At 33.7% G+C, this 13,415-nt stretch overlaps 1 protein-coding gene across 1 annotated transcript in view; it reads right to left on the bottom strand.

The window, feature by feature from the left end:
- The window catches only part of LOC150097499 (uncharacterized), a 193,978-nt gene that overhangs the window by 58,629 nt on the left and 121,934 nt on the right, over positions 1-13,415 (bottom strand). Inside the window, exon 11 of the mRNA XM_090406938.1 lies at positions 1,055-1,810. Within this exon, the coding sequence (XP_090263064.1) occupies positions 1,055-1,810 (756 nt within the window). The remainder of the gene's footprint in view (positions 1-1,054; positions 1,811-13,415) is intronic.

Genomic DNA, 13,415 nt, shown 5'->3' on the forward strand with positions numbered 1-13,415 from the left:
GTCATTTTCGAGGCTTTTTAAACTTCAAAGGGGTTAGACTTGTTTAGAATTACTACCGATGGAACTAAAGCTATAAGGTGAGTGTATTACGTCTATTTAATTGATTGTGTGTTTCTGGGCCAGTTTAGAGACATGGAAGAATAAAAAAAAAATTTTTTTTTTTCAGGAGAAAGAATCCTTATATCATTGATTGAGGATGACTAACTTACCTTCTAATGAAAAACCGTAATAAAGGTTCTTCACATCACAGACGGAAATCAAACACAATTCTTTAGAAAACAGGCACATCATCGATAATGACTGAGTTACGAATGGTCAGCTCTTTTTTTTTTACAAACAATATTAACTGCTAGGCTATAAAATAGCTTTGGCCATTTATGATTTAAAAAAATTATCACTAATTTTTTTTAAAATAATGCATCCTTAATTCAATAAAAACTTGAAGGTTAAAATTCATTTAATCTTATTTTCCCCTTTAAATGTATCATTCTTTTAATTTGTTTACAGTATTTTTGTTCTCATTACTTTATTTTAAAATTCAAATAACACTGAAAAGGTTTGAAGGAAGGCAATAAAGTTTTAAGTTTATCAAAAGAGGGAGACGTGATAAAATATTCAGGGACTACTATACCAGGTATACTATACTATATCCTTTGATACTGTTTCTGAGTACTCCAAGGCACTATATATAGAGCTAATTCTGCTCTCAAACCATTTCTAATATATAGTACCTCAGTACTGTCATATATATATATATATATATATAACCCTTATTAAAAACCTATGTTCTATAGAAAATATTTTATTATTAAATTATGGGTAATTATATAAGTTGCATTATTATTTCAGAGCAAAATATTAGGAAAACACATAAAAGCAGCATATCTCGATTTCCATTGTGAACATAGATAACATAAAAATGTAAACATAAATTACATAACATATAATTATTATATTGATGACAAAAAGATATTTGGTGTCCATAGACACGAGAGTTTCTATGAGCACCAAAAGCTTAAATTCGGTATCGATGATAGAAGAACTTTGTACTTACTTAGATATAACGGAGAGTTTTTCTTTTCTATGTTGTCATCTAAATAAGGAATTCCCACTGTATAAAAGGCCATGGATCCAAACCCATTCAGGAAATTAGCGATGAAAATTATAGATACTGCCGGAATGGTCGGAGATACATGATCTTCGTTACAATGTTCGTCTTTAGGAGTACTGTCACACAGCTGATGCTTGTCTTTTGCAAAATCCAGTGATTTGGGCAAAAGATGAAGGGCTGGTCCATAGATGAAATATGGGACGGAACTGAGAATACAACTGAGTACAACGATGAGCATTCCACCAGCAATAAGCCTTGGCCTATGAGCTTGAGCACCGTAGTAGCCGATGAGTATACTCGTCACTATGGGACTCAAGTTATCTGCAATCATTATCACTCCACTGACCTTGCTTTCGAATGCAAATCTTTTTTCTAACGTGGACAAGACACCAACGAAATAAGTAAAATATGCTCCTTGTAAGACTCCAAGCATGCAGAATACAATTAAATAGGCTTTTGGATCAGCAAATCTCTGCAGCCATCTCGGGGTGAAACTACCGAATCCACACAGACTGTCTTTACTGGTTTCGATCTGCATGGTGGAGTATCTAGAAAGATTAAAATGAAAATCGCTATAAAGTACTGCATAGAATATGCAAAGAAAATGGAATAAATAATAAGGACGTACTTTTATCAGTGGTTGACTGTGTTTAAATACCTTCGGTGCTGATTTAAACATTGATAGGAAAACTGCTTGGGCTAAAAATAGAACTAGCTATGCTGGGATTGGACCAAAACAACCCCTTAATTAATAAATAGGAGATTACAATGTTTAGAAGAGTTAACAACGCAAAATACGACGCATGTCGTAAGAAATTTGCTTTCTCTTTCTTTCCTTTTCTTTGTGTTCAGTCAAGAATTTTAGATCGTGAACAATTTGTGTTCGGAGTTAGCAGAAAGCAATTATCGGTATTGTGAAAATCATGCTATGGTAACTTGATTTTTTGGTAGACTGAGAGGGAAAGATTTTGGTTCCTGCTATTACTTACGAAAATCCTTCAAGGAATTTCCCTACTTGTTGAGTAAGTCAATTTCATGACATGTGAAGCGCCACCACTTCCTTTTCGTCAATCGCAAATTCATTAAAATTATAAGTATTATATAGTATTTGACTAATAGGCTGGATTAGGCATTGAACAGCTGTGAAGAATGGAATGAGAAGAATCACTTGGTCATAATCTCAGTTCCACTCATAACCACCAGATGGTTCTTTTCCGACACATCATTCATAGACTCCTTAGAAGACTTTTATGAATGACGTTTTGGAAAGTAGTGCAATGACCACTTTAGTTGTTAATATATTCCCTAGAGCAATCATACGCTCTTTGTTGTTTCTGACCCATAACCTCATGTTGTAGGTCGTCGGGTCACCACGTGCCAATTTAGGTACTAGGTACTGCTTACCGACAGTGCTATCAAAGCTTGCTGTTGTTTTTGTCAGCAGTGAGGGAAAATAAAAATAAAAATGTGAAAAGTGAAGAGAGAGAGAGAGAGAGAGAGAGAGAGATTTCGTTGATTTAGTTTAACTGCTTTCTGGTAGGATTCGTACAAACATTAAAAATAGGAGGTGATGGGAAAATGATGACAGCAATGCCAAATCATAATCGTTATCTTTAAAATAAAATAAAAAATAATAATTTTAAGATTAAATTTCAGTTTTCTATTTAACTTAACGTTTAATTTTTTTTAAACGTTAAATTAATACATCATTCGTTTAAAAGAATATTATAAGTTATAACAGTTTAAATATGTGAATAATCTCCACATATATCAGTGTCTTCTAAGCTTTTTTTAGATTAGTTTCCCCATAAATAAAAGAAGAAATGGTAGATTTAGCATTGTTATTGTAATTAGTATTTTTGTTTTTAATTTTTGCTAAAAAATAATAAAAAAGATGGAGTTAAACAAAGCATCAATTTAACATACAGTATTTTAAAAGTTTACCTTGAGATAAACTTTACGGAACTTTAAGATAAAAATTCATGAGGCAGACAAATCAAGCGATGCTAATGGATGCTGTGCACTATTGTGAAACACGTTTAAAAACACTGCTACTTAACGAATAGAACGTATTTATACAAGAACTAGCACTTGCCGATTACTTATACAACGCAAACAACGCTCACCTGCTCCTCATCACGCCAATCAGATATAAAACGTACAAGAGAGAGAGAGAGAGACAGAGAAAGAAAGAGAACCTTGTCAGTTCAGACAGAGTTGTGCTATAAGGAAAAAAAGGGCAAAAATATAGTGTTAGTATTTGGAAAAAATCCTTTTTTAACTTGTTAATTGACTCAATAAATGCCATTTTTCCCAATAAGATTTATTTATTCTAACAATTAGTAATAAAATGTGACTATTCATGCGCAGTAAGTATCCTTTATTTCGTCACAATGTAAAAATTAACTTTATAAAATCTTATGAAAGAGGAGACTACATACGAAGCAAATCTATTGCGGTTATATGCTTTTCTTTATTCTGATAATTTGTATAGCTATTTATCAACAAGTTGAAAGGCTACATGGAATTACTGTCTGTGAACAATAGTTTAGAATTGTCAAAAAAATGAACATAATAACTTTCTACTATCACATCCTCTAGAAACATTGGGAAAACAATGCTAACGGATACCACTGTTATTATCCTCATTTACTAATCTCACAATATCTAGATTAAATCCTTGTCAAGTTCTTCAGTAAATTACGACCATAATCCTCCGAGTGTATCCGTTATCTCATCCTGTTTTAACTTCTGTGTATTTTGCAAGTATTGCCTAACATCAGCAGCCAATCTTCACATAACCTTTCAACCAATGGTGAAGCAAACCCAGACAAATACGGCAATTACCCAGATAAACTTTAAAAAAAAAAAATAAAAAATAAAATTAAATAATAGAAATACACTTCCTTACCAAAATATGAACACACCAAAGCAAAAGTTCGTTGTTTAAAAGGGACACTCAAACTTTTTCAATGTTTATGCTCCTTTTATAGACCTATTAAAATCCATTCTAGATAGAGTATATATGTGTGTGTAGTAAATCGCCCATAAGTAGATTATTTTAACATCTTATCCCTGTAGACTGTATTAAAAAGAAAACATCAGTGCAATAAAATGTCTTTATAGCGTTTTGCGCAATACATTTTAGGCAATATGTGGTAAAAACATATTTTGCTGTGTATTAGGCTTAGCATTATATTTCAATGTTGTCGTCACATTTTTAAATAATGCAATTTCGCGAATGGAATAAATAAAGTTAAATAAATAAAAATAAGTTAAATAATAATAATAGTAAATAGAATATCGTCTCCGGACATAAATAAAGAAATAAAATAGTTAAATTTAAAATGTAGTGTAAGCATCACAGAATCGCTAAAATTATGTCCCGTTGAACTACAAAACTTCCATCGTATTAGTTAAATAGAAGCAGGTAATATCTAAAAACTACTTTGCTCCTTTAGCATCAAACTGGAAAAAAAAAAAATAACCGGAAGTGGCCTGTTAATGAAGAAAAAAAAGAGAGCTGAACTTACCGCTGAGTGCAAAGTTATCACAGTCAAACAATATGGTGTTAATTTGGGACCTCAGCGTCCCGTTCTGCACATCACTACATGCTATTTGCCAGCTGAGACATCCACGTGCTGGTACGCTTCGACCAAACGCTTTAGCGAACTACCGCGCAGTACAACTTTTCACGTTTATCGTAGCTGCTGTAACCTATACCGATCAACTTGTAAATGGGTTACATGAAAGCGATAGTCCTAATATACTGATGACGTAGTTGAACAAGAATAAAAGATGATAAAAGAGGAAGCTTAATGAGCTTCGCCAAAAGCAGATCATGTGATTCTACATTTGCAAATAATCCACGCAAACTATACAGAAAATAAATCTATTCACGTTATGAGGGGGAGGGGGGGGGAATAAAAGTAAAGAGACACAACCAGTTTCAAGAATGGCAAGTTGTTTGTTAGTAACTCTTAAGTTAAATTTGTATTCGGTTGCACGAAAAGATTCATCTGCTGGTGCAGGATTGTTCATTAATAATGTATTAAATACTCTAAGTTATTATTTAATAGATATTTTTAACTTTTCCTGCCAACTTTTATTATTCTAATTACCAGAAAAATATTAAGAATTAAATAATACGGTAAAAATTCGATACGAGCAGTCCGTTTATCAATTTTTTTTTTTTTTTTTACTGTTTCGCCTCTTTTTTTCCCAGTTCGAAAGAACATTTGTGCTGTAACTTGGATTCGAACGCAAACTTTCGAGAAAAAAAAAAAAGAAAGAAAAGAGAGAGAGAGAGAGAGAGAGAGAGAGAGAGAGAGAGAGAGAGACCATTTTGCCGCTCATTAAACATGCAATAATTTATTTCATTATTCAGAACGAAAGGAGAATTACTGTTGTTATGGAAACCTACGTCATATCAGGCAAATTAAGGTATTTTATTATATAAAGAGACTAGGAAGCAATCTCGTCCTCCAGGGCGTGCAGTGATGTTGATTCCATCTAAAATGGATCCGTTAGTTAGAATTAGGGTTCTAAAAACTAAGGCTAGAGACCTACGTATATCTATTCACTGCATGTGACCCTGTGGCCGGTTTGCTGGCCACAGGGTCACAAAAACCCTTCTTCCACCGTATGTGGGCCGGTTAGCTCGTCTTTATATGAAAAAGTCCTTATAAAGATTCCCGGCATTGTACAGTGGATTCGAACTTTCCACTTACAGGACGTCTTTGATGCTGATTGAGCTACAGAGGGGTTGATGGTTATTTTATCGGTGGTAATGTTGTGAGCATTCAATGACGTGAATACGAAAAAGTTTTATGCCAGAAATTTTAAATGTTAAAATCTGAACACATGCATCTTTCAGTTAATAAAGCAACCACGTGGACTTCTATTTCATTCCTAAAAGTTTGTAACATGGGTGGAATATTCAGACTAATTCAAGTCTCAAATAAGTAGCAAGATGGTCTCACAGCAAGCGATAGACATTACTACTGTATCGATACCTTACAAATGTCCATTCACGGTGGGATTTGTAACTGTTCTTCTGTTTTATTCTTTGCATTTGTTGAGGTTCATCCTGCGTTATAATTACTGTTCGACAGAATTGATTTTCCATCCTCGTATTCTCAGAAAAGTAAAAATGTAACTACAAAAAAGTATTGAATATATTTGTATATATGACTGTATATATTGAAACAATGGATAATATAGAACAATCTTAAAGAGACTTGAATATGAGAAGAAACTACAGAAGAGGTAAATCTAATGAGTGGAGTGGAGGGAGTAGAAGGTTGGTGTAATTTTCACTAAAAATTGATATGTATGAATAAAAGTTATTATTATTATTAGTTATAAATTGCGTACTTCCAACCTGAATGGTTTCAAAACTTAAGCTCATATTTTTATAATTGAATTTTGCGACTGAAACCAAAAACCGCAGTTGGTAACTGTTCTTGGTGTAGTTCATAAGGATCACATTTCTCAACACTTCGTAGAAGTTTTTGTAGACTCTCTCCTCATTTGTTCACCTTCCCAGACATCTGCGTCATACTAGTAAACAATGTTCGTGGTCTGAAGGTCATTTCTACAAACAGAACTGAGTTTGTTTTTATTTCAACAGTGGAATCATCCCCCACTCCGTGGAAAAAAGTAGTCTCGCTCCATGCATGCAGATATTGACCAAGAACACTTAAGTTAAATTTTTCTTTAATTAGTATTTGTATAAAAGCATTTGTTGTATACAAGGTTTGATAATATTCATAATTCATTTGAATTAAAATGATAATATACCGTTCTTCTTTTAATCTATTAAGTCCAAACTATTCACAAATATGAGCACCAAATTCTCTTTTCTCTCTCTCTCTCTCTCTCTCTCTCTCTCATACACACACAGTACAAGCATACAGTAAATGTTGAAATACAATACTACAAATCAAATTACATCTGTTTCGACTGAAATTCGTCACGTTGCACTAAGGTTAATAAAGCGGAAGGAACGTGGGTCTCTAGCCTTAGTTGTTAGAACCCTAATTCTAACTTAATGGATCCATTTTAGATGGAATCGACATCACTGCACGCCCTGGAGGACGAGATTGCTTCCTAGTTTCTTTATATGATAAAATACTTTCAATCAAGATTTTGTTTATGGTGCAATCTTTTTGATCGTATTTCCTCAATATTAAAAAAAAAATGAATTTTTATCGAGTGTAATTTTCTGTGCATATATATGTAATAATAATTTTTTTTTTTTTTTTTTTACTATTGGCATTCTCGAAAAATACTGAGACTGATTAACTAAGAGATGATACTACTGAAGTCAGCTAAAAGTCATTATGATTATTACAGTTGCTACACACTTTATTGATATGCAGCAAAGTGCGAATATGCGTTGTTCCCTTTGCGATTTCTGCTTCATCAGAAATGACAGCTTTATGATGTTACGGATTCAAAAGTTACGCCAGTGTTTGATCCTTAACTTCTCAATTAAACTGGAAAAAAATGCCATGGAATGTTAAAATTTTCTTTCTGAGGGGAAAGCAATAAGTGAACTGAAACATTATTGGATTAGTTTACAAAGTGTGAAGTAACGTCTGTTAATGATGCCTTGGACCTCATAGAAACGACATGAATAAACATTTGACGAAGACGAGAAAATTGTCTATAGAAGCAGAATAATTACTTTCCACATGTTAATTAAGCGCAAAAGATCCAGGAAATCGTGAACTGTAGATATAATTTTTTCTCTACCATGACAATGTTCCTGCTCATGCTTATTTGTTTGTGCAAGAATAGCTGGCCAACAAATAGTTGAAGGATTTTTCGCACATAAGTTAATTCCCATGCACCAGGTGACTTCCCTTCCCCCACCCCCAAACATACATTGACATTGAAGAGAAGAAAATTTAAAGAAGCTAAAAAAAAAAAAAGTCGGGGAGTACAAGTTGTAGTTTCCGACTTCAAAAGGTTTTAATAATGGCGTGAATGCTGGACTCACTCTACATTTGCGAGTGAATGGACAACTTCGAATGAAATATCATGGAAGGGCAAGTAAATGATATTATTTTAAAGAAAAAATTGCATTACATAAGTCGACACAATATGCTTGAAAATGTAGTCACATAAGAATATAGCTTATGTATAAAAATCGAATTTTGATCTACTGGCTGTATTTTGAATGATACTATGAACCTGTGAAAATTCATCATAACATTTTAAAAGATATTCTATTTTCTTAAAAGTTTATTATATACTCTTAAGCACTTTACATACACAAATAAAGATGACATTTCCGATATCAATAACATATTTTACGCATCATACATAATCCATAATAACCTGAAGATGAGCAAATGTAAGTTAGTGGATTCACTCGCGTTTTAAATTATAGAAGTGCTCATTATAACTTTGAAACACTTTAATTCAGACGACAAAGTAAAAACCTTTTATCCCATTATATGTAAAGTAGTATAATTTGAGTAATACAGGATCATATGAATCATACAGAAGAGGCTATCAAATTTCAATCGACTGCTAAAATGTAATAAGTGTAGCAAATACTCTGGAAGTAGCAGCATGTATCAATATCTGGATGTGGGGATTTACTTACTAGCCATCTCCTGCATATAGATAAGTGTTGAAATCAAACCTGTTTGTTTATTATGTAGTCATAGATGTTATTTGGTGCTTCGAAGATAACGCAAGAGTTCCTATTTTCAAAAATTAAAATTCCAGTTTTTTCTAACCTGTCTGTAATGCAAAATAAAGAACGATCAAGGTCGTTAAGTGTTATTATTGATAAATTCCCCAGACAGTAGGAAGATCAAGGTAATGCTAAGCAATCGCAGGAGATAATTTTCGATGAATCTTCAGGGTCAACAGGATATAAAATAGCCTGTGAGAGCGATTTTGATCTGCTATGCATATTATTAGAATAAATATTACTTTCTCATTCCATATTTTTATTAATCATTTTTTATTTTCATCATTGTTTTATATATTTACTCCGCATGAGTGGTCTATACAAGACCACCTATAACAAGTGTGTGTATGGCAAAGTGCTTATAGAAAAAGATGAGAACCGAAAAATCTATTAATCTTCTTCTTTAAAAGTTTAAAGATTGTGAGTTTAGAGCTGAACGGTATATGGATGTTTACCAGCAGTTACCCGTATTCGTATATGATTAGTAGCAAATAAAGAAATGATGATGGCAGCAGTGAAACAGCTTCAATGGAAATAACTATAGAAAAGACATAATGAAAGATATAATCCAGCGAGAGATGAGTCATCTATTAAGCGTATAGATCACTTATAGATATAATCTAGGGAGGTTTTTTGTGCACCACCTCGAATGTGAGAACAATATTCTAAAGTTGAGTAGATTTGGGATTTATCGATGTTAAGAGTTGAGCAAAGATGAAATGGTATTTAGAACAAAAAATAATACCAAGTTTTTGTAGACTATGAACATGATGTGTATATGCTAGGGTTGGCTAGATGTGAAAGTCAGCTCAAGGAGAAATAATTTATCTTGGTTAATAAGCGGAGTACCATCGAATGTGGAGGAGAGGGAGGCATGACACTGGCCATTGAAGATCATTAGGCTTGAGCCACCTGAATGCTAAAACGTTTTGTGAATAACGAAGAAGAATGGAGCGTACTGTCATTAGCAAAGTCACGAATAGGATTGGACATTAATGAGAGAAGATCAACGATGTGTAGGAGAAAGACTGTAGGTGAAATCATAGAACTATGGGGTACTGCGCGATTGATGGAAAAATCAGATAAGAAGGAATTATGCACCAAGACACTTAATGAACGATCAGAACTGAAACTGGTCAACGATGCCAGACTCGATCAAATGCCTTGAAAGTACCAAGAGCGATCACATGATATTCTCAAAATCTTTCCATGTCCAAAGGTGCGTAAGATTATCGAAGTCGTGCTGAAAACGAGAATGGAGGAATCCATATTAGTGATCACTAATTTGCTAACCTGTTAGAGGTTAATACATGAATGAAGTAGGGCTTAGGAAAACATTGAAAACTTTCGTAATGTAAAATTATCCTTTCTTCATGCCTTGAATTAAAAAAAAGCAAGATATATTCATAACGGATCTCAAATGGAATATAAGTATATCGCACTTACCCATTCCATCGTGTATTTAAATATCAGCGTGTGTGTGTGTGTGTGTGTGTGTGTGTGTGCAATAATTATCTGTTTTGATTAAGAAGAAGGCGATTCTACCCTGGAATTACCCTTTTTTAACCTTGTGTTCCACAAGGTTAAAAAAGCCATAAAAGTATATGGGTGCACTATCTGTTAAAAAAGAAAAAAAAACTTGACAGATGTTTATATGAGGGCTTATTTCAAGAAAAATTTCTAAACGAGATGGGCTGGAATACCATCTTGAGAAAACTGAAGTACTTGATCAGGAAATATCCATCTTTTCATATTCAAAATAATGTCAGAAACTAAGCAGGATGGAATAATTATCATCATTATCTAAAAAATAAATTAGATGAATAAGGAATTTGATGGTCGCTGCTGCAGATAGTGTCAAAAACTTGAGATGCCGAAATTAAAACGATCAAATAAGAGTAAACGTTTCTCCCCGGAGTCTCCATAGCTCTGTCTGTTTTTTTTTTTTTTTTGGAATTACAACAGCAGCAACTAAGACTATGAGGGCAGTGTATTACATCTAGTAACTCCATATGCTCCGTGACCAGGTTTGTTCTTTAGCGAGATGAAATATCCAATAGACCGTCTAGTTTACTTCCAGGTGAAAAGAACTGCAATAAAGGTTCTTCGCTTCCTAAATCGGATTCGAATCCAGACTCAGTTTATATTCATGATTCTCATTGATAAGAAGTTCTCGGTTCGAATCGCAGTTATAACTGAAGGTAGGTGAGTCAGTCTCATGCGGCTGTGAAGTTTTTTCTCCCAGGAATTCTCGTGTTTTTGTTTGTTTGTTTATTCTAAAAGCAAACAAATCTTCCATACCCAGCTAAAAGACATAGCAAATTATGTAGATAACGAATGTTCTGACATGGCGACTAATCTTAAATTTATATGAAGCCACGTTACTTGGTCATGAACTAACATGTTAAGAGGAACATGTATAATCAATCTTCCACGAATGGGCTACTCAAGTAAATTCCATTTTCGAATTAGAATACAAGCCGATCCACCTGACGAATTTTTTCAAACATCCGCTGTCGGTTCAACAATAACATTGAAATGTTTTCAAAAAAGATCAAAATTAATGTTGGAGGCATTTTAGTTCGATTGATTCATTCAAAATATCAACATTATCATCATCATCAGTTTGGTCTTCTATTTCATGCTGATTTTACACGGAATTTGTTTCATATGTGGTTTAAAGAATTGAATATGCCACTGTTGCATTTTCTTATTCAAGATCGCTTTAAAAGTATGACAATGTTCTCATACTGTCTAACTAGGAGTAAAGTAGTTCTCTGTTTATAGAGTTTGCATATGAAAATTTAACTTCATCAGGTAGCCAACCAGACATATAAGGAACCAGTTAAGTTTTCTTTAGTGTTTCTCATACAAGAGTAAGGATAAAAATGTTTCCTACACGAGATGCGATGACACACGTCTTCCTTTATATGTACTTAAAAACAGTACATTGTTCGTTATATCCAAAATGTCAATCCAGCTGTACATTATCTGATAAAAACATAATTTTGATTATCTAATTGCAATCTGTCTCGTTTCCTGACCTGCTTCTTCTAGACACATGGCACTTCCCATTTGCAGGTTTGCGGGCATAAACTACCTGCTCCCCTTAGTTAATTATTGATTCAATGAGGCCAACTATGCAGTACTTTTAAATTCATTTAAATCGAAACATTCTTTACAAATAGTGGAATGTCTCCAAATCTGTTAATAGCAATGGACTGATATTCACAAAACGGCGCCACGCAGTATCACTAAAAAAAAAAAAAAATTATTACACACAACAAAAATTTATTAAAATTTTTTTAAAAAAATGCAGTTTCTTCACAAATTCGTCTTACTGTGCTGGCGGTGAATTTTGAAAAAAAATATATTAATATATTTTTCATTCTTCCTTTTATATGAATACGAACAAAAACATACGGGATTAAAAGTGTTACTACGAACTTGTACAAAATTATGTAAATACAAGAAAGGCATGTCAGCCGTGCGGAAATTAAAGCAGGTCACCCATTTGAAATGTTTAATAAACAATTTTTTTTCTTGCACCAGTTTTATAAATGACCGACGTATTAGTTGCGCTCTTAATGCATAATTCTCTCTCTGTGTGTGTGTGTGTGTGTGTGTGTGTGTGTGTGTGTGTGTGTGTGTGTGTGTGTAACACTAGAAAAGTGGAATAAAAGACTTGCTTAATTAAGATTCGTAATGTAGAGTAGATTCTATTTTTCTTTAATTTCCCTTATATAAAGCAAATAGAAAGCAGTGTTAAAGTTATAGCCACTGGAAAATAAACAGTATCACAAACTTTGAAAGAAAATAATCGTTAGAAATCGAGCTTCAGTTGCCTTCTTCCCGAATAGGAAACGCGTTGCTGGCTGCTCCCGATCCAAGGTATTTGAGGTGCACAAAATATAGCCAGATAAAACTGTTTACTTCCGACAAAAACTACAAATGAGCACGGAAAATGATGTTTGTAGTAAGCAAAGAATGCTCTGCACTGCATTGTCATCTGGAAAAGTGGAATAGAAGACTTGCAGTTACTAGCAAATGTATGGTGCATACAAAACAACATGAATCCATCAACATCGACTTGTAGTTGCATGGTTTCTACAGTTCGCGTAGTCGAAAATGGTATGAAGTAAGTTTGAGCTGGTTAAATTAAGATTCCTGTTGTGCATTGGTCAACATGTAACATAAATTCGTCTTGAATGGCAGACGAATTCAGATTCCAATCAGATTCATTAGAGCACCTTAGCAATGCAGTACTCTTATTTACAATACTTACAATAATGTAAATATTTACAATATTTACAATATTTGGAAATGAGTTCTCGAGACTGTATTTTAGAATTAACTGCAAAAGTTCAAAAAGGTTCAAAGTGCCGCTCGGAAAACCGCCCCCTCCGCTCTCCCCTGATTACGCCTCTGGGTGTACTTAAAACTTCTCGACGCTGTTCAGAGAAGTGCGATTCAGCCCATAAATGACCTCTCCTTTATAAACTCACTTCAACTCCTATCTCACAGGCACACTGTTTCAGTTTTGGGTTTCTTCTACAGATACTTCCATGGTCACTGCTCCACTGCACACTAGCA

This window comes from Typopeltis vanoorti, chromosome 17, assembly GCF_054136105.1.
Source record: "Typopeltis vanoorti isolate ZY-2024b chromosome 17, IOZ_Tvanoo_1.0, whole genome shotgun sequence".
Lineage (NCBI taxonomy): Eukaryota > Metazoa > Arthropoda > Arachnida > Uropygi > Thelyphonidae > Typopeltis > Typopeltis vanoorti.